At 40.7% G+C, this 22972-nt stretch overlaps 1 protein-coding gene across 4 annotated transcripts in view; it reads right to left on the bottom strand.

Moving 5' to 3' along the window:
• Positions 1-22285, bottom strand: part of erbb2 (erb-b2 receptor tyrosine kinase 2) — a 28348-nt gene extending 6063 nt beyond the window's left edge. For 2 of the 4 annotated variants that reach the window (XM_034214578.1, XM_034214577.1), the window contains exons 1-22: positions 21978-22284; positions 16084-16125; positions 13660-13811; positions 13029-13209; positions 12677-12817; positions 11953-12018; positions 11730-11845; positions 11481-11622; positions 11054-11182; positions 9426-9567; positions 8775-8848; positions 8446-8536; positions 7343-7545; positions 6689-6818; positions 5625-5715; positions 3243-3397; positions 3110-3157; positions 2891-3029; positions 1057-1179; positions 851-949; positions 581-766; positions 39-194 (exon numbers count right to left, since the gene is read on the bottom strand). In XM_034214578.1, coding sequence (XP_034070469.1) covers positions 39-194; positions 581-766; positions 851-949; positions 1057-1179; positions 2891-3029; positions 3110-3157; positions 3243-3397; positions 5625-5715; positions 6689-6818; positions 7343-7545; positions 8446-8536; positions 8775-8848; positions 9426-9567; positions 11054-11182; positions 11481-11622; positions 11730-11845; positions 11953-12018; positions 12677-12817; positions 13029-13209; positions 13660-13811; positions 16084-16125; positions 21978-22050 — 2679 coding nt within the window. In that variant the 5' untranslated portion in view covers positions 22051-22284. Of the gene's footprint in view, positions 1-38; positions 195-580; positions 767-850; positions 950-1056; positions 1180-2890; positions 3030-3109; positions 3158-3242; positions 3398-5624; positions 5716-6688; positions 6819-7342; positions 7546-8445; positions 8537-8774; positions 8849-9425; positions 9568-11053; positions 11183-11480; positions 11623-11729; positions 11846-11952; positions 12019-12676; positions 12818-13028; positions 13210-13659; positions 13812-16040; positions 16126-21977 lie in introns of all 4 variants that reach the window. The other 2 variants (XM_034214580.1, XM_034214579.1) reach the window with 2 other exon arrangements.
• Between the last annotated feature and the right edge of the window lie 687 nt (positions 22286-22972).

Below are 22972 nucleotides of genomic sequence, written 5' to 3' on the forward strand. Positions count from 1 at the left end.
CCGGTGCAGAGGGTCCTACATTCTCAGCCCCGTCTTACCTTTCCTCCGTCAGCGTGATATTCAGTCTCATCGATGTCCAGCAGACGAGCGAGACCAAAATCGGTGATCTTCACGTGGTTCGGGTTTTTGACCAGAACATTTCGGGCGGCCAAATCTCTGTGGACCAGCCGGACTTCCTCCAGATAACTCATCCCCTACACACACATACACACACACACACACACACACACACACACACACACACACACACACACACACACACACACACACACACACACACACACACACACACACACACACACACACACACAGACACACACACACACACACACACACACACACACACACACACACACACACACACACACACACACACACACACACACACACACACACACACACATTTCCATGTTTCCACAAATATACAAACTGATACCACATCAAACATTTTAAGAAAAAATAAGGCCATGAAGGAATAAATGAGACAGTCACAGTGCTGTTTACCTAAGGAAAAGAAAAACACATTACACACATGTAATTCTACAAGCCATAGTATGTGTGTGTACTTCCTGTTACATACCTTGGCGATCTGGACACACCAGTTGAGGAGGAACTGGGATCCGATGCGGTCCTTGTTCTCCCTGACGTAGTCGAGCAGGCAGCCGTACGGCATCAGCTGAGTGACCAGCTGCACCGTGGAGGTCAGACAGATCCCCAGCAGGCGACACACGTAGGGGCTCGCCACTCCTGCCATCACATAGGCCTCCTGAAGGAGACAGAGGACAGATGTTGAGGGGCTGAGAACTGTGTTTATGTTTGGTGTAACTGTGTGTATCTGGTTTGCACTCACGTCAAGGATCTCCTTATTGGCCTTAGGCGAGGTGTTCTCTCGTAACACCTTGATGGCCACTGGTATTTTCACATTTTCCCCTTCAGGTGCCCACACACCCTAAAAAAACAAAAACAAAATAATTAGAAAAACTCAGCGGTGATGTAACACATTAACGTTTTCTCAAGTCAAATGCTATCATTCTGCATCTATGATGGCTCACATACCTTGTAAACGGTACCGAAGGCCCCTGCTCCGAGCACCCTGAGCTTTTTCAACTCTGTCTCTTTCAGAATACGCATCTGAGCCTGATTTGGCGACGCGCCGCTGGGTGTTAAAGGCTCCACCAGCTGAACACATGAAGGAAGCAGATGGCAAATTTCCTCATTACACACTACATCACCCAAAGGGAATCTAAGAGTCTCTTTTATGTTAACCATTTAACTTTCCGCTAATAAACTCCCACATGTTACAACAACACAAAACAAGTATTAACACCTCTGCAAAACCTCTGTGTTTGCAACTTTGATGCACCCATATTGATGCAGCAGACCGATACTGACTCAGATACCTGGATCAGGTATCGGTGACAATTGGGCTGATCTATGTCATTCCATTCAGTGTTTATATATATATATATCTATTTATACATAATATACTGTAATTTGTTCTTTTATAAGTTTAGTCAATTTGCTGCTGCATTAGGAAAGGAATACAATCCAGGTATTATAATCCCAGTGAATTGTGTAGATATTTTTACCAAGTTGCTGAAGTCCAATAAATGGGGCGAAGCCTGCGAGCTAGTTCAGGCAGTCAACTCGAGCACTTATGCTGCATTCATACATAACGCCCCCTTGCCACTCTACAACCAACCAATCAGAGTCTCCTTAATATGCAGCTCTATTTAACCTGCCAGATCTCTCTCCATGCATTGCTTGCTGCTGCTATTGCTGCAGCAACCTCTACGTCGCTGCTGCTTGCACCCCAGCTTCCACCTGTAGGCTCGGGGGTTAGTTATTTAATCATCACTCATCGTGCTTTGTATATCTATGGAGTGATGATGCCCGAGCCTAGTCGCCAAACTCAACTATATGCTGCTTCTAATAAACATGTTAAAGGAACACGTGAGTCGTCTGACTGAAATGTATATTGATGTATTTACTTGTTGATTTTCGTTATTTTAAAAGATAGGAAAGCAATGTTGAAGTCAAGGTTGATGTTTTCCGAAACAAAACGTATGAATTGAAATATGTTATCTGATCTGTACTCAATATCAGCCATTACCCAGACCCCATCGGTTTCAGGACTTAAAGGGGACCTATCATGCAAAATGCACTTTTATGTAAATATGTAAATATGTGTCACCGGTGTGTCGGGGAACTCACGCAGCGTCAGAAAATAAAACCCTCTCTCTTTTCCTCCGTACCCAAATCTCTAAAAACGGGGCTACAACGGAGCTGATCCAAATTTGCGTCCGATATGACGTAATTTCGGAAATGTAGGCTGGCTTTATCAGAAACGTTGCGAAACAATGCCCGACTGTTTTGGACGTAATATGGTCGGTGCATGTTTACATTAGCATCGTTAACACTCAGAGCTAACCTGTACGGCACAGAGCATGTGTGTGAAGAAGCAGGAAATAAAAAGGAACTCACCTTGTGGTATAACCGGCAAGAGAGAAAGCCTTTGAGCTCCATACTGTTTCAGAAATAATCCTTGATAATCCATGATATGGCGTTTCATCACCGCAGTATTTAGTTTAGACAGTAGCTGCCCGGTCCCGCATGAGCTCAGCCCCCTCCTTTTTAATTTTGTATGCATCTTTTATTTTTTTAAGCTGTATACCCCAAATCAGCACTTTTGAAACAGGAAGTGAAATAGAGGGATATGAGGCATGGCTAGAATGGGTGATCTGTTTGGTATTTTGAGCAAAACACTTCATAGACATGTTTTTAATATTTTTGTATATATCTGAGACCTATGCTATTGCCTAAAAATAGCATGATAAGGGTTTGATTGTTGCATCAATAATTGTATTTTAAAATGTTTCTCGGTGCCCACCTCGTGTTCTTGCAGGATCCTCCTCATTGTCTCTTTCCTCCTGAGCGTATTTTGTCTCTTCAGGTAGAAGACCAGCAGGGCCAGCAGGATGAAGAAGAGCACCACTCCACCCACTGCAGCCGCGATGGTTGTCCCCGGTCTGTGCAGAGAAAACCAGTGAGACACAGCTCCACAAAGAAAATCAACCATTTAAACATCTGACCAGTTGAAGCAGCTCACCCTGGCCTTTTATCCACGGGACAGCCTCTCTCATCCATCACCGTGCAGCTGAAACACAGAAGTACTGGGTGTGAGATAATTCCCATTGTGTGTGCAGCGTGTGTGTGTGTGTTTGTGAAGTGTGTGTACTCACGACAGCGTGCAGTTGATGTTGCAGGACAGACAGTGTCCTGAAGCGTTGCTGTACTTCCACACAGTTTGCTGATCCTCCTTCTCACCGCTGGGACAATGATCCACACATAACTCACCGTCCTGGAAATGTCTGCACTCTGAACAATGCTCTGCACCCTGAAGACGTAAAGAAGACACATTTCATCATGTCTCTACTTTTGCACACATCTAGAAAGGGGTTAATAGAGTTAATTTATTTAGATTATTTCAGGAAGTGTGGTGAAACAAATCTGCCAAGTAGGAATTGAACCCAGAAATAGTGGTTATATAATTTCTGACCGACTTTTAATTTTCATTGTATTGTAAAAGTTTTTGCTTTGTGTTGTATTAAGAAATGCCTGGAAATCATACTTCTATGTATATATTCAATCAATCTCCACAGATAGCAGAACCAATTCAAAAGAGTATTTTAAAGAGCTGCAACTAATGCTTATTTTAGATCATGTAAGGCAAGGCAAGTTTATTTATATAGCACCTTTCAACGCAAGGCAATTCAAAGTGCTTTACAAAAAATGAAATACATTAAGAAAATGGCATTTAAAATCAGTCATGAAAAAGAAAAGATAATAAAAGAAACATTAAAAGAAAAAATACAAGATGTGAATAGTTCAATTAAAAGCAGCGGCAAAAAGAAAAGTCTTCAGCCTGGATTTAAAAGTAGTCAGCGAGATACCTCATTCACACCAACGCAACTCCGGTTCAAGCTCCGTGCTAGAGCTTTTCAGGTTCAGAACCGGTTCTTCGGTTTAGCTCCGGCTCTTTTCACACCGCCCAGAGTCCGACTGGTGCTGCGTCATTGCGTCATCGTTTGCATCATGACGTAACCGTTTGCGTGCCTGCTTCATAAAGCCAAACCGCGCGGAAACCCCTCACAGCTGACACCGACAACAACAACAATGGCCGATTGTGCTCCAGCTTCCTCTGTACCTCTTCGGAAGACCAGATTCCCAGTAGGTAGCTGGTCTATTCAGTGGACCACTGCTGCTTGTTAAGTTTCTCCATCGTTGTGTACAAACTGGATACAACGCCGGCTTTTTCTTGTTGTTCAGGAGTTGATCCCGCCCCTGCCCCCGCCTCGACGTAAGCGTGACGTATGCGGTGTTTTTGCTCTGCCGGACTTTTTTTTGGTGCTTGAAACGAACCGGATTCCGGAGCTAAGAGGCTGCTCCGCTGCGGTGTGAAGAGGAACACCCGGTGCTTTTCAAGCTCCAGCTCCGAACCGGCCCTGAAACACCGTTGGTGTGAATGAGGTAGAGTTGCAACGGACCTGCAGGTTTCTGGGAGTTTGTTCCAGATATTTGGAGCATAATAACTGAACGCTGCTTCTCCATGTTTAGTTCTGACTCTGGGGACAGAAAGCTGACCAGTCCCTGAAGACCTGAGAGATCTGAATGGTTCATAATTTAGCAGGAGGTCAGAAATGTATTTTGGGCCTAAACCATTCAGTGCTTTATAAACCAGCAGCAGTATTTTGAAATCTATTCTTTGACACACAGGAAGCCAGTGTAAAGACTTCAGAACAGGAGTGATGTGATCCACTTTCTTAGTGTTAGTGAGGACTCGAGCAGCGGCGTTCTGAATCAGCTGCAGCTTCCTAATAGATTTTTTAGTGAGACCTGTGAAGACACCATTGCAGTAGTCGAGTCTACTGAAGATAAAAGCATGGACACGTTTTTCCAAATCCTGCTGTGACATTAATCTTTTAATCCTAGATATGTTCTTTAGGTGATAGTAGGCTGATTTAGTAACTGTTTTAATGTGACTGTTGAAACTCAGGTCAGAGTCCATGACTACACCTAGATTTCTGGCTTTATCTGTTGTTTTGAACATTGCAGACTGAAGCTCAGCGCTAACTTGTATACGTTCTGCCTTCGCTCCAAAAACCATTACCTCAGTTTTATCTTTGTTTAATTGGAGAAAGTTCTGACACATCCAGTCATTGATTTGTTCAATGCACTTACTCAGTGTTTGAATTGGAGCATAGTCTCCTGGTGAAATTGTTATGTAAATGTGTGTGTCATCCGCATAGCTATGGTAACTTATTTTGTTGTTTTTCATTATCTGAGCCAGGAATGTCCAGCTGTGTGGTGTTGTTGTGTTGTTGTTGTTGCGTGAAGGTTTTTAAATGTTCCTAAGACATAATGTTCTTGCAAGGATTAAAAACGTCTGGATACATTTAAAGAGCAGCTGAACAGTGTGAAGGTCTTTTCCAGAATCAACAACTATTATAAGCACAAAAAGTTTGATTTACTTTATCGTCAGTCATTATTATGGTTGAGTATACGGTGCTTTTTGCAGATTTTATTTTAATAAATAACGACTATAGGCTGCATGAACATCTTACCGAGCCACGGCAGGAGGCGGAGCCATTGAGAGGTTGACACTCTGAGTGACAAGCGACACACAGAGACTCAGCGGCGTATTCGCGGATGGACCTGCAACACAAGCACACAGGGATTTAACATAACGTCCAATAACACGACCTGGCATCTGTTAGGATCTTTTATCTAAAGCACCTGACACCATCATAAGGACAGACATTTTTAGAAACGGGGGCCCAGCGGACCAGATGACCTACACAGGATAACGTGTCCTCTGCACCACAGAGGGCTGGACAGCAATGTTTATTATTGTAAACAACTTTGAGTGGAATAGTATTGTGATCATATGATATATATTTTGACACTTAATCTCTTTCTTGCTGGGAGTTAATGGAGCCATTCTCTCCTCATCAGTGCAGTAAATATGAAGCTACGGCCAACACTAGTTAGAAATAGTTTGGCACATAAACCCTCAAAGCCTCATCATTACACTTAGTTTTTTGGACAAATGTAACAAACGGTTGGTTTCAACATTTGCCACATCATGATAAAAATAAATATAAATAATATGATATTGATGTTAACAATATTGATCAGCCCAAATATTAGACCAAAATGACATGGGCAACAGACACAAGTTAAGCATGCACGCATCATCATCAACTGCAGGGCAACTGAATAACCTTAAAAGGTATTATCTAAATGTGCAATACATTTACTAATGTACATCATATCAATGAATCTGCTCTGTTATTGTTCAAAGAAACTGAGTCTCCCGGTGTTATCAAACATATTTGCTTTGTCATTGATCTATTGTCGCTTAAGGGCACAATTTAAGTTAAAAGCTTTCCAATTGATTTGAATGAGACTACTTTGTTATTTGGCACTGGCTGCCATTCCACTTAACCCCACATAAATCCACCTGTTCACATCTTCCCTTTCAGTGAAAACATTATTAGTCGCTTTTCTTTCCTGGACAACTTGTTTGTGTATTATGACACACAGTCCTCTGTATTAAAAGGAACATTATCACTTGGCTTTTATTGATTTTGTGCAGCCACACCCACGCACACACAGACTCTCTTACCCCTGGTAGATGTCACACTGATCCACGCACTCAGTGCCGCGTTTGAAAGCCGTGCAGGACACACACTGGTTCGGCCCCGGGCCCCAGCAGCCCCCCTTGCACAGCTGGTGACACACACGCTCCTCTTCCTCTAAAGACACACAAAGAGAAAACAGAGCATGATGCACACCGTACTTTCTGATGGCCCCTCCCCTCAGTTCACTGCAACGACATACGTGCTTAAAATGCAATTAAATAAAATCGTGTTTGTTTTGCAGCTGCTTGCAATTGTTACAATAAATGTAATTGAATCTTGTATCTGATGAAAGATAATAAACTTGGTTTAAGTGACGTACACGATAAAGTAAGTGGTCAAAGTGCAACCAACAGTGACCTAAATTAGGGTTATAAATAAGTTATGTTGTGATACAGTATCATGTTCTTAAACTTAATTATTTATAATATGAGTCTGCTACAATACAATGTCATATTGATTCAATTCAGGAGACACTTGCCCATTTAACACAATAATTACAAAAACTAAAAAACAACAAAATATTATTTGAGAATTTGTTTACTCTACTCTGTACAGGTGTGCTTGCACAGAAAAAGACTAAATTGGATCAAGTCAACATTTTGAATGGACTTTAGCACTGCATCAGTGTGTTCACCCACCACAGAGCTGGGCGTCCTGGTTCAGGCTGACGATGCGGTGCGGCCCCTGGGTGGGGTGCAGCAGCGTGCTCCAGGGCAGGGAACTGGTGTAGCACAGCTGGGAGTTGTTGTGCAACAGAACCAAACCTCCGCTGACGCTGCGTAGTGAACGCAACCCAACAGAGCGGATGTGCAGATTCTGGATGGCGAGTGAAAACACCCCCCTGAACAGAGAGAAGTTGTGAGTGACATTAGAAACAACTGTGGAGTCAACGTTCTTAAGTCTGTCCCTTTATACTGAAAGTCACTAACTATTCTGTATCACTTTATTATTTAATAACTTACTATTGACTATGACTAAAAAACCTAGTCTCAACATACCTCATTTAGATTTTCCGTGTAGTTGAACATTTCAAGAACCTGCTGTATAGAACCTGTCTGCTTATGTGCACGATTAAGATAAACTCTAACCTGAAATTCTTGTATTTGTGAGAAAGTGTGAGAATACACAAATGAAGGAAAAAACGCAAAGTTAGACAATTAAGTTACAAAAAAGTAACAGCAATATTGTTTTTAATTACCCAGACAGCGTATCATATTGTTAAACTTTCTTGTAAATCTGTGTCAGACAAGTAGATCTCAATTAAGCCTGCTACACTAGATAGTGTTCCTTAGACTTTACAGTAATCCTGGCAGGTGTGTGCTGCAGCTGTGCAGGTTAATAATTAGCCTTTATTACACTGAAAGGGAACAAACGGCCTGAACTGAGACAAAATCAGAGCATAAACACAGCATGAGGTGATGCAACACACAGAAAGAAGTGGATACTCTACATTAACTTATATGCATTTTTACTCTTGTTTGAACCCTTTGAACCCTATTAGTTTGCTTTTTTTGCATTTAATAATTATTTCTATCATCTCTATATTTGTCTCATTGGCGCTTAATGCCAGATTATCTGAGTTATTCAATTATTATTTATTAATTTGCCCTTTTTTCATCAAGCTTAATTGTAAGGCTCAATTATAAGAGAAGACAACTATGTATAACAATTGGTCTAATGTTTGTTTCCAGTTTGTTTGTTGATAACATATTTAAAAGAAGACCTATAATAAAAGTCTTACTTGTAGAGCATCCTGCCTCTGATCACCTTCAGGTTCTCGAACACATGGAGGTCAGTCCACTCTTCTGGCCAGGCATCAACGTACAAATAACCTGCCAAGCACAAACCGACAATATATAAAACACACTCAAACAGAGGAGACACGGTATGCTCTGAATACATATCAGACTTGCATGTGGTGTTATTTGGAAAATCTGAATGCATTTGCAGGAAAAACCCATTCACAACCGTTATGAATGACACCGTTTGTTATATTGCATAACCTGATGTTCCTTTTCTTGGTATAACCTTAAAAAAGGATGCAACAAACATCTCCTCACTGTTCAGTACCTGTAATCTCCTCCAGAGACTTGAAGGCGCTGAGCTGCTCGAGGGACAGACCTGATGTGTTGCTCGCAGAGTCCCTGAACAATGACCGCATGAAGGTTAAATAACAATTTAACAGCACAACAAAAAGGAATATAACATTTGATTGTTTCAAGGAAACCGTCCTGTGAAATATTACATCACTGATCTGCAATCTCAGGCATGTGTTTACAACTGTCACTTTTACTGTGAACTGTTGGCACACACATGATAATAATTAAGATTATGCACGTCGGCTTCACGTTATACATTATCATTGTATAGACTGTCTGATACAGAAAGTCTCTATTGACTTTGAATAAGACTTCATGATGTTAAAAGACCTCTTTGTTGGCATAAAGTACTGTAGAAATAAAACACATTCATATCTGGGTTTGAAGTACATTTGAGTAGATTCATTTGAAGGGTTTGGCCAGGGTGGCGACTTTCCTCTTGACTTGCACAAAGAACCTTCCACAAACTCAAATACTCAAAGGGCTGAACAGGAGCGATAAGGCTTTGCAACAGTATAAGGTCTGCTATTTGATGTTACTGAAGCTTATTACTATATATTGTCTAATTTTGCATCTTTGTGAGCTAAATCCATGGGCTTGTATTTTATTCTGTGTCTCTTACCTTGCAAAGCTCTGAGGGAGGAAAGCCAGACTGCCAAATATCTTCTTGCACTTGTTGAACTGCTCCACATTAGTAGATGTTACCATGGTGACGCCGTGGTTGTCCATGACACCGAGGTTGTCCATACCCAGACCATAACACACTGAAATACAAACCATGACAACGGGTATCAAACAGTTTATCTAATATCCAGGAATTAAACAAAAGATGTCCGATATAACAGGGAAATAAGGATCAACAAACCTCCAAGCTTTATCTGAATAAGAGCTTCATAAGTGATTGATTGCAATTAAAAGATATTGGTGTTAAACATGTCTACCAACGAAGAGTCCCAACTTAGGTCAAAACGTATGCAACAGAACTTCTTTAACGATTAATTGAGAGCAAAAAGCAGGATTATTAAAAGGGTCCCATTATCCTTTTTGTGGTTTTCTCTGTACTGTAGTGTGTTATATAGGTTTGTATGCATGTAAATGGTCTGCAAAGGCTAAATGACCTCCAGAGCGAGTTTCTCTCCCACACACTCCCCCCCTCTCCTGCCTGAGACACCTCGAATTAGACTCCTTTGTTCACTTCCATAACATAGTGATATCACTTCGTAACACTCGCGTTTTTATTGGGTATTAGTGATGGGGATTATGGCTCTTTGAAGGGAGCCGGATCTTATGGCTCCGTTCCTTTGCGAGCGCCGTTCAAAAGAGGCGTTTTTTTCAAGGGGGCGGGGTTAATAGGTTTATCTGCGAAATATACCTTTTATAATTCAATCAAATGTAGCCCTTTTTTAACTAATGATTTATGTGTACACATATATCACTTAAATGATTCAATACATCCTTTGTACTGAAGTATTCAAAAGTAAAAATTACATGTTTAATATAAATGATTTGCTGTGGCCAATTGTTTTCATTGCATTTACAGACCCTTGTAACTCTGATTGTAGAAGCACGCTAAAAAAAAAGCAGATAGCAACACCTATACAAACTGACAACAAATCTTTGCTGAGCCTAAAAATAATCATAAATAAATAACATAATGAAAATAAATATATTGCAATGCTCAAACCAGCAGCATCCAACCGTCTCTAATCCTTGGATATTACATGTCACTGCCTGTATGCACGGAGCACCCGTAGCACGGAGATCATCATATCATTCTGTCTTGTATTAGTTAACAATCACAACAGAGCTTTATAATAAAGTTCGGAATGTTCCGAACCACGAGACAAATCGCGGTAACAACAACAAGTTGCTGCAGAAACAGGTCGGTTCACTTTCAACTACAGTCTGCATGTGATGCAGCAGAACATCCCTGCAAATCACAATAACCTGCACTGAAGCACCATGACATGCACAAGGAGAATGCAAGTTACTCAACAACATTACACATGAACGTTATGTAACATCTGAGCCAAAGTGAGAGGTAGTTTTTCCTGTGTTGGAAACATGGAAAGCTACTTTTTACACACAGTGGTTGCTTTATCAGGTAAACCTTTAGCATCACAGTTTCTGCAGATTTTTGCACAGCACATTAATGCTGCAAATCTCGTGCTTTACCAAATCAATGGAGGTGTTAAAGGATTCAGATTTACTCATGTGCAAATCTACCTACAAGCACTAAATGACTCTCACCTTTGGGACAGTCTCCTTCACACTTTTCACATTTCTGCTGCTCGTTTCCCTCAGGGTTGGCGACGATAACTTCCTGGTTGGTTTTGGGACAAACCAAAGTGCAAGCTACTTCCATAGCCAGGTAGTTATCTGCAGACAATAAGACAAAGTGATCAAAGGGCGTCTTTGTAGCAAAAAGAAAATCATTATGAAGTGAGAAAATTGTAGCCTTTAGCGTCAAAGTATTAGGAATAGAATTGTTAGAATGCTAGGTTTGTATTTCTGTATTTGTGAAAATCTTGTCAAGGAACCTGAATAAATTCTATTTTCTCCTCAAAACAAGAAGCATGATCATCAGGTAAACAAGTCAAACTGCACAGTGGCTAAAGCTGAGCACTGAGTGGAAGCTTCTCTGGATAAACACAGTTCATTTAAAATCATTTCTCACAGGGGCACGTCTTCACACATGTTGCTCCAAAGTTAAACTTCTTGTTTGGGTTGGGTTTGGTCTGGAAGGTGACAGGGTCGTAGATGGTGGGCGGAGGACAGTTCTCCTTACACACACCGCTGTCGTTGAAGTGACGGCAAGCCTGGAGCGAAGAGGAACGAGGAAATGATGATGACAGAAATTGCAGTAACCACAACAATGATCTGATAAATACATGTGTTTTGACGGAAAGTGTGTGTGTTTACTCACCAGACAGTCTGAGTCTTTGGGCCCTGTGCACCCGGCCGCACACTGTGTGTGACAGCAGTCATGGGGCTTGGGACCTTTACAGCGCTGACAGCCAAACGCACAGTTTATCTGTGTCACTTTAAACGGAGACGACAAAATCAATTTTCTGCACCTGCTCGGGACTTTTTCCAGTAACGATTATTTAATGTCACTGCCATGCTCTGCACATGATTTTATTACTCACAGGTCTGGCAGTCCTGTGCCGTTTCTCCCCAGCAGCCTTTCGGACAAACAGAGGCACAACTGGGACCTGAGCCATAAGGAGCACAACAACAACAAATCAGAGCGAGCACAATTTAACAATTTAACAAAATAGAAACAGGAGAAACTAAGTGTCTACTGCTCGGCCTGCAGCTAGTCGCCAGTGTACTGAATCAGAACTGCTACGCGGATGTTCAAATAGAAAAGTGTAAAATAGAATAGCTAACATTTTATTTTTAAAGAATCAAAATACGTATAAGGGGGTAAAGCTGTGTGGTATTGGCTCATCAACATTGTAGCAATAAAAGCAATACAACTAACAATAAAAACTAAAGAAATGCAAAAAATACAATCTACAATACAATATTAATATAAATAAGTTGCATATACTGCATACAAATAAATACGTAAGGCGTTTTGTGTATGCAGATATTTACATACTGTTGTTTGCCTGGGTGTGTTTTGTCAAGCACAGCTAGGTCTGTGTGTGTGTGTGTGTGTGTGTGTGTGTGTGTGTGTGTGTGTGTGTGTGTGTTGTGTGTGTGTGTGTGTGTGTGTGTGTGTGTGTGTGTGTGTGTGTGTGTGTGTGTGTGTGTGTGTGTGTGTGTGTGATTAACAGAGAGACTGGTTTGTGCATACTTCATACAGACAATGACAACACTAACACTGATGTTTAACATATTTCAATCAGTCGGTCAGCTGCTCACAATTGGGGGCCCGTCCCTGCAGTCGGTGCCGATCGGCGTATGTGTTTGGCTTATCTAACATGTCCCTCCAAACAATGTTTTCGGGGTCAGGGTAGCACAGCTGGGGGTTCCCCCAAATATACACAGCTCCCAACAGGATCTCTGCAGGACAGACAATACACTCATTAACACACTGTTAGAGTAGAAGACAGATGCTTCATGAAAAGAAGGCACAAAACTCCTCTGCGCTACAAATCAAACAATGAACAGAAGCCCAAACATGTCTTATCCCATTAAAGCTGAAGATATTGATAAAATAAACAAGTCCAGGAAACTTGAATACACACTGATCTCTACTTTCTTATGATCTGACCTGTGAGGCTACGTAGCCGCAGCGTCCTGAGCCCCAATCCGCCCACAGTGTTATCGAGCACAGCCAGAGTGTAGTTGGAGTTGTACAGCTGGCTGCCTCGGATGATGCGAAGGTTGTCCAAAGGCAACACACTCACTGACAAATGGGCTATAAGTACATAACCCTGAACCTCCACGATCCCCTGCAGAGAGAAGAAGAAACACTAGGATGAGTGTCATGTGGAAACAAAAAATTTGGAAAAATCATAGCTAACTCAGCAATGCAGTTTAATACTTTCCTTAAGTCTACTTGCACAATTAATAATAAACAAAAATAATATAACGTGCAAGAAGATGCAGAAAAAACCCATTGGGCTTATTTCAGCCCAACATAAATATTGTAAACCATTCACAATGTGATAGATAACAGACTATACAGAAAATAATTTGACGAAAAAATGACAAACTATTGGATCAAGACATAATAATCAACAAACTATGTCTTGCTTTTTTTATAACTAATGGGTCTATTTGTGTCATTTAATGCCGTCATTATTACAGACAGAAACCCCCACACTCTTAAGGAGAGGTCTACATGCGAATATGCCTATTTTGGACTCAAATACAGCCAAAAACCCACTCTCCGTATTTACCTCTAGGAAGGAGAGGTCCGGGTTTCCATGAAGGTGAGTGATCTCCAGGTTACCGTGGACGACCTTGCAGTCGGTGTAGAGCAGCTTCAGGGTCTCGTAGTGATTTTCCAGGCTGGAGGGCAGGTCCAGCTTCATGTCTGTACCCAGGCATACTGCATAGACAACACATTTAACACAAAATAATGAATAAAATAAACATCCTGCACCTAAAACACTGTGAAAACCTATATTCATGCTGTTGTTATTAAAAATGATTTGGACAGCATATTCAATATACAATAATGTTTAAACACACCAAAGGAACAAACGCCTAACTCTAATCAACTGTAAATGTTTCTATACACTGGGGTTGGGTGATTAAATGACTATATCAGCTTAAGTCAATTTGCTGGGTACGTAGATGGTTGTTTTTCTTAGGGGAGATTTCTGTCATTTTATTTTTCGTAAAAATAAAAAAGTTCATCTCAAAATACTGATTGGTTGTCTTTCAATATGTTTGAATTTTGACAGAGATCCCACTGTCAATGGAAAATGACCAAACATCTCAGTAACTCAAAAGTGAAAGTGAAAGTTTTTGTTTAATATATAATTATATTTTAGACTAAAATATTCATTAATTCAAATCAGAATAAAACAAATAGTTTTTTTTGCAGCTATAAAATAGATTTTGGCAGCTCTCACTTTGCTGTGATACATAATATATAAAGTGACCCTGCTGACTCTAAACTTCAAGTGTAACCTTGGAAAGTAGCAATTTATAGACAAAATCTTTAAATGCAGATTCATAATAACAGCCAGAGGACCATGTTGAATCTCTGAATAATGACTGTTAGAACTCCACATATGTTGACTATGTATCTATACGTGGCCAAACCACATGCACGCCTCAGTCCTGTCTCTTAGTGTGTGTGATATAGTTTCCACTTTCAGCACAGAGCACAGATTCACACACACACACACACACACACACACACACACACACACACACACACACACACACACACACACACACACACACACACACACACACACACACACACACATAGCTGCCATGCTTTTAGCAGGCATTCACACAGTGGACAGACCCTCCTCTGCTGAGGTTATAAATGACTTCCTCTGGCTCCCCTCCAACAGTCTTTCAATAGTCAACCCACTTTCTCAATTCAAGCCCCCTCCCCCCCTGTGCTATCTCCGTCCCCCCTGGATGGATGGACATCACCGGAGGAGCGGGAAGTTCAGGCACGTGTGAGGAGTTTGATTGTAATGATACACTGGGGTTCAACAGAGTTCAGAAGATATGTGCTCAAGACATGCTGGTATCACGTCTGCCACTTATTTAAGAAGTAAAAGGTGACAAAGTGTCAATAGGGTCCCCATTAAAATCTGACAACTACTGCGGCAAAAGGGTCTAAGATTAATTGAGCAACCGGTGGCCTAAAATACATACCCAGCGGTTGCAGCTTGTGTCAAATATCAAATCAAATGATGACTAATCACTGTCTCCTCCAGTGGTGTCATCATGGAAAATAGTTTTACAAGTCTCGCCAAGAGGGGAGACAAGCTTTAATTCTCCAGCGTTTAAATCGTTTTTAACAAGACAGAATATCCAAACAGAAACAAAATCTGACTCCACACACACACACACACACACACACACACACACACACACACACACACACACACACACACACACACACACACACACACACACACACACACACACACACACACACACACACACACACACACACACACACACACACACACACACACACACACACACACACACACACACACAGCACTGGGGATTAGGTAAATGTACCGTAAAGTACAACGGGGCAGATTTTCCATTTCTAAAAAGTGTGTAAAGCCAGTTCTCAGCTTCCTCTCCGTTTATTCTCCTCATTGTTTGCTCTCCAAAAGTCTCTCAGCAACGGCTATGTGTGTGTGTGTGCGTGTGTGTTTGTGTGCATTAGTGGCCTTGTGAGGAGCTGCCCACCCCTTCATCCCTGTGGCCTAAAATTATCCCTCTTTTATCACTAACTGTGCTGCTCACTGTCATGACACTATCACTGCCTTACTCTTTCAAAATCACTCGCAACTTATTTGTATTACCTTCTTTAAAAGCCATTCATCTTAAAACTTCCCCCCTCTCTTCCCCCATTCATTTCTTTCTCTCGGTTTCACAGAGTGTACGTGTCGTTGCCCAACTCTCTTTGGACTCTGGAAAGTGTCATTTCACAGGAATGTGTCTTAGCATATCTAAAAGATGACACACATAGTTGTATTCCCCCAGTGAGTTGGGGGGAGCATGTTGTAGTTCAGTTCAGATCTCTGTGTCCGGCTCACACACACACACACAACTAGTGACTGCCACTGACATTCAAAGTTAAATGAGTTAGAGCTGGCTTCTGCTCAGCGTACCGCGGACACCTGGCTCTGGAAACGTCCTCTGGTCAGGTGTTTCTGTGGTTAACAAGACAAAGAACGAGAGAGAATTTCTACTTTGATGCCTTTTTTCTTTTACATTTTAATCATTTAATTGATTACAGTTGTGAATGTCTGTGTTCAGTAAAGCTTCTCAAGCTTCTAACAATTTACATTTTTTAAAAATCATTTCCAATTAGTCTTCAATTACAACAATACAGCATTCATGCAGAAGCAGGTTTTATGCATTACAAGAACTTCAAACAAAGACAATTATTTGTATTATATGCTGTCCAGCATTGTTGAGCAGAACATGTGTTTTTTTGTTTTTCCAAACTACACTTGAGGACGGGAACGACACAGAGGTTTGTCGTCATAAAGAGCTCGGGAGACGCTTTATGTTTATATATTGGGGTAACTAATATTGTGGTTATTTTGCAATACCTTCAAGGAGAGATTCACTGTTTAGATGTTTTTTTTCTACATTATTGCAGACATTGCTTATTTTGGTATCTTCTAAGAAGTAACTGTGACTTGAGCTTTCTTCAAGAGATGAGACAGCGACTTTAATCTGTGTCCTGAAACACAGGGGACTGTCTGCAGACTGAAAGCCAGCTTGAAGCCACACCTGTTAGTGGCGTAGTGCCAGTTAGCACAGGGAGTGTGCGTGTGTGTGTTTACCAGTGTGTGTACGCTGGTAACAGAAACACGGCAGCAGCGATGCTTCTGCAGGACTGAGACTGCACCATGGAAGAGCAGCAGTGTGACACAACAGAAGAGTCAACAGGCTCTAGCCTCCTCTCTGATGGATCAGATCCCTCCAAATATCAACACAACCCGAACAGGCTGATCCACCAGGACTTTCTCCGTCACTTTGTTATCCTGCAGATTAACACAATGCTATTCCTAGCGCTTCTTGCATAAACTTCACATTTCTCCTCCCTGAACACATTATTTTCTTCACTCTAAGGCCGAGGAAGAGAAAACAGGTATTGCTCAACAGACAAGCAGAACAGGATCCGCACTGTATCGGAGCCCCATTGAACTGCTCTCTCAATCAGCCTGTCACGCGTAGACTCAACCACAAACACTATTGCATCACAATGTGTCCCGCACTGTTTTACACCTTTACTACAGCTTTAAAGCATCTGCATTTAAATTCAGTGCATTTCAAAGGGAAGAAAACATCTTCTGATGCTAATCACTAGGGATGTAACGATACCAAAAACTCACGGTACGATAATATCGCGATAACAAGTCCACGGTACGGTATTTACGAGAAAGAAAAATGGTTTTACTTGTAAATAATAATAAATCTGATTTGTACAGCATTTTTGTAGGATAGTAGTATTTTAAAGTGTCAAAAACAAAGTGACAGTAACAGACTGGAACAAAAACAACCAGTGTTTCTTTACCTACTAGTACTACCAAACAAAGTAGGCATGTTCTTTGTGTCACTGCATCTCACAAACAAACAAGGACATTTAATAATCAGACCCTGCCAGTGGCGGTTCTAGACCAATTTGACTGGGGGGGCCACTGGGGGGCCAGTTATTTTCTGAGGGGGGCACAATAAATGCAGGACGAAAAAGAGAACTAGACAGTATGAAGTAATTGCGCATAAGAAAACAATGCAATACAGTTATTGGTATTTGTTTCAGTACACTTATTTATTTCAGATAGATCTTATAGTTATTACTGTTAGCTTCAGCTTAAGTTATAGTGCAATGTTTGCACTAACACCATATTTATATAAAAATAAAGGCAATGAACAGTTACATCTACATAAGGGTGTCTGCACAATCTCACATTACAGCAACAAAATCCTGCGTTTTTTGGCAAACCGAGTACCAGAAAATATACATTTAAAAAATAAATAAAAACTTTTCATTGTTAGGGGGGCCACAGGGGGGTCAGAGGTCAGTGTTAGGGGGGCACTGGCCCCCCCTGCCCCCCCTAGAACCACCCCTGGACCCTGCAATAAAATAAATCAAGTTTCACTTTAGTTTTTCAAGTAACTCAACTAAAACTCACTAACTCACTCACTCAGCATCATCAGACAGGTTTTTAGGAATATGATCATGTCCACATTTCCAGGTAGACACTGGGATGTTTGGGCGTTTACCATACCCCTGCTGTGGAAAAGACTTTCTCGCTTGGTACTGATGATGCTGGGACGTTAACCGAATATCTTTTTTAACAATGACGGAAAAATCTGAAAGCAGTCTGTCATTTTGACAGATTAGAACAAATTCGGAACAGCGCCAAAGTTTCCCCGCAGCGAGGCTCTGGTTTTTGCCGTGTTATGCATGCCCTCCAAAAGGAAATGATATAGTTTCCAAACCGTACTTTGTCGTACAGATCATTGAAATGTCTTGAGGTGCATGCATATCTCAGTGGGCATAACACGGCATAACACCGTTATGCCTGAATAATCAGATGTATATCTATGCACCACATTGGCAAGTAAAACTTTATTCTGTCATTTTCAAATTGCAGTCTTACTGCAGTCTCTAAGCAAAGATTTGACTGTATGATTTTTTTGGAGGGTAATTTTAGAAAACCATATTTTATGTCATGAGAAATGTTTAGTTTTTTAGACACCAAAAACAAGGCCCTATTTGTAATGGCTTTGTACCAACATACCCCTTCAATGGACCATTTGAACACAAGATTAGTTGTATTAAGTATTGGAGTATTATTATAAATAATATATATGAATCATCATTATTATCAGAAAATGCTTTCAGCCTCTTAAAAATGGACATTTCCTGCTTTTATATGATGTATTATCTTTATGGATTTGGACTGACAACGGAAGACATTTAAAGACAACCCTATGGATTTTAAGAAACTTGAATGGATAGCTTTAACAATTATTTTGACTTTATATAGACCATATGATACAGATTGAGAAAATAGCCCTGTTTATAACTCAAAAACCCTTGAAAAACATAGAAAAAGGAGTTGAAAGTCTCCGCTCTGGTCCACTGCCCAGCGGAGTGAGTTAGATCACTGACACAGAGACTGAGGGTCACAGCCGGCTGGTCTGACCTGCTACTGAGGGCCAGAAGGACTTAATCACTTCACTGAGTTTCACTCTGTTGGGGCACTGGAGTGTGACGAGGACATGAACTCTGTGGATGGATACTGGGGCCAGTGAACACACACAAAACACACAGACACAAACACAATGTTCTCCCTCATGAACAGGCTGTGAAAGGCTAAAATAATTAATTCAAACGACTGGAAGAAAAAACACCAAACACGAGTCCTGACCTTTGAAATGGTATACTAGTTGGACACGGGGTGTGTGTGTGTGTGCTCGGTGTGTGTGTGTGTGTGTGTGTGTGTGTGTGTGTGTGTGTGTGTGTGTGTGTGTGTGTGTGTGTGTGTGTGTGTGTGTGTGTGTGAAAACAATACTTGATGACTGAAAGTAAGACTAGTGCGTGAAGCGTTGTGGCCGTTACAGAGCGATCACAGGACGCTGAACTGATGCTTCAGAAATCGACACGATTGCACCAACCTGTTCGCACAAACAATGCAGTTGTATTTGGAAATCACTTCAGATGAGACTATTGGCTTTGTTTGAGTGTTAAGTTGTGGTGGGGGTAGCAGCAAATGAAAGACAATGAAGCGCCACTACAATACTATTTGTACTCAGATTGAGGACCAAAACTAAAACCTGGTGCGTTTTTCTTTTATCATGCACTGGCCTATTTCCTCACAGGGCATGTTGATAAAAGCTGACCAGTATGTCAATAAAGACCACAGAAAAGATTTTCAGCGTTATTGATGTCAATATGTTTGCCAATAGCTTATGATGTATTAAATGCTTTTAAAATCATCTGACCCAGCGTATTGTGTGTCTCCACTTAAAATAAATGCCTATCAATATGGAGGACTGTGCAACCACTAGTGCTGTAAATAAACATTATTTGAATGGTTGAGTTTTTTGTCAATAAAACTTAACATATAAAGCTTACTGCATTGTAAGAGAAGGAAACGTAGCAAAGCATTACATTCCTGAGGCTGAAATCATGAAATGTTTGGCATTTTGGCTTAAAAATGAGTTGTAACGCTTAAACCATTACCAAAAATGTTTCTGTACATGGACTACTCACTTACTGGACCCTGTTTTGAAGCTCTTAATGATAATCTGATGTTAAAATGACTAACTGCAAAGATATTGTAAATCAGAAAAAAAAACCGTAATGCAAATACTTTCATAAAAGCTCTTTTGTTAACCATTGTAACATTTATACATCCAATAAAATCTGTAAATAAGTGTAGGAACATCTTGTATATGCACTTTCAGTTAGCTCTTGTGTTACTGGCATGCACTCAGGCTCAGAGTGTGACAAGTGGCGCTCTATCAGACAATGTCCTCTTTAGAGCCAGAAGTGAATAATTGACATCGTCATGATCCTTGGCACACAATGCCCTGTCTGTTATTGTTGTTGTTTGTTTACGCGCTGAGCAAAACAGCATAACGTTCGCCTGCACGCACAGTCCCCAGCTGCAGAGCAGGTTCTCATATTTCAGTTTTACTGCTTTTACTACTACACTATTTATTTGTGCAACAAACTTTTGCAACATGGATGTTTGAGTTCAAACAGTGCATCTGGCTGCAGGGCTACTTTGTGACAGCTGCAGTGGTGTAAAGTAACTAAGTAGATTTACTCCAGTACTGTACTTCAGTACCATTTTTAGGTGTTTGTACTTTATCTGAGTATTTCAATTTGTTACTGCTTTGTACTTCAAAGTAATAATTTCATAATCATCACGTTAATAAGACTTTAGTTACACCTGGAGTCAATTCACAAGCTACCCTGCAGTATACAACGTCATTTAAATTAGCTGCACCTTTACCAGCTTTGAGAACACTTTAATGCATCAATATTTATAATCAAAACATGTAATATATATTTCTGAAATGGGCCAATTTGCAAAATGAGGACTTTCTTTTGGAGTAACTTAATTTTTGAACTTTTACTTGTAACAGAGTATTCATACACTAGTTATACTGTTACTTAAGTACAATATCTGAGTACTTCTCCCACCTCTGCTACTGCTATTTGCAACATGGGAGTTGAAGTCCAAACAGTAAGTCTGGCTGCTTTGTGACAGGTGGGTTTTTCTCCTAATCAGCGCTACATAAGTCCCATGAGCCTCGAGGACGAGGGCTCGCGCAGGAATGTCGTCCCAGCTAGAAATATCACCCTGTGTGGATCGAGCTGAACCTCCAACATTTACTCAAGTACAACCAACATACTCCACTTTCTATATTACATTTATAAAGAGTGTGGTAGAAGTATTCATACATTTAAGTAACAGTAGAAGTACCAGTGTAGGAATACTCTGTTACAAGTAAAAGTCCTGCATTCAAAATGTTACTCAAGTGAAACAGTATTAGCATCAAGATAAACTTAAAAGTAGCCTACCTAAAGTAAAAGTAGTCATTGTGCAAATTGCCCAATTTCAGAGTAATATATTAAATGTTTTAATTATAGATATTGATTCAAGTGTTATCAAAGCTGGTAAAGGTGCAGCTACTTTAAAGGACTTTGTATGCTGCAGGGTAGCTTGGGTTTTCCAGGTGTAAATAACGTCTTATTTAAGTGTTGATTATATTTCACATTAGTTACTAAAGGTATTGAATAAATGTAGTGCTGGAGTAAAAGTACATGATTTACCTCTGAATTGTAGTGGAGTACATAGCAGCAAAAAATGACTCAAGTAAAGTAAGTATCTCAAAATTGGACTATACAGTTAATTCACACCAATGAGTATAACCAACATACTCCACTGTTATACTCCCTTTAGAAAGAGTGTCTTTAATGCTTACAGTGGAGCTATTTAAGGCTAGAAAAGCTCTGGAAGTCACCCACCTTCTCTACCCAGAGCTCCCGTCGCTGCAAGCAGCACGGCCCCGACGAACACCAAACTTCTCGCCACCTCCATCTGCTGCGACCCGGCGCGGCGGCGCCTCTAGTCCATACTCCAAACTTCAGATGGTTCTACTGTTCCCAGCGAGGAAAGGCCGTATTCCGACTTCTTCACGTATCCAGGGTTTGTTTTTCCTTTTCGTGGCACCTTTTACAGTTGTTGTTCGTTTTCCAATCTCAGTGACTTCCTCCCTGGAATTCCGTGCCTGTTGGTAGTAAAGCGTGACAGCCGCGCGCAGGAGCAGAGGCGCGCGCCCGTGAAGGCCTGAGCTGGGAGTGGCAGGTTGACTCAGCCCGCCCTCACTTCAAATATACAGTCAGGGATCCAAACTCACTTATCTGCAGGCCGGGCACTGCTGCTCCAACTTCATGCAAAAACACTTTGAACATTTAGTGTTGGAAGAATATTTTTACTTCATACTTCTGCGTAAAATAGCCCACTCTATTACAGGTAACAGTAGGCCTAAAGAGTGCGAGACAATAAGAATGGGAAGAATCCTGAAGTAACAAAAGTAAAGTTACTTATTATGCATGTTTCAGATTCATATCATATTCTTAATTATGATGTATGAGTTATGTTGCCGTATTGCGTTATACAACACTTTAATGTTGCAGCCAGTAAAGGTTTTACGCTTTTTTATTACGTTTCTTTATTAGCAAACTTGGAGATTTGTCTGCAAAATAAACCACAATAATCAGCTAATCCTATCTTCCAGAAGTAGTAGGCCCACATATGTCTTCCAAATCAAAGTAGTATTCAGGTATAGTATAATACATCAAATACTGTACTTACTTAAGTAAAGTTCTTGAATAAATACTTATTAACATCACTGTTCCACAGTAAACTTGTGTCATGCAATTAACCATACAAAAGTATGGCTTATCTATTAAGCTATTATGTATGACTGTATTAATCATTAATTTAAGGAACAATGCTT

This window comes from Gymnodraco acuticeps, unplaced genomic scaffold (genome assembly GCF_902827175.1).
Source record: "Gymnodraco acuticeps unplaced genomic scaffold, fGymAcu1.1, whole genome shotgun sequence".
Lineage (NCBI taxonomy): Eukaryota > Metazoa > Chordata > Actinopteri > Perciformes > Bathydraconidae > Gymnodraco > Gymnodraco acuticeps.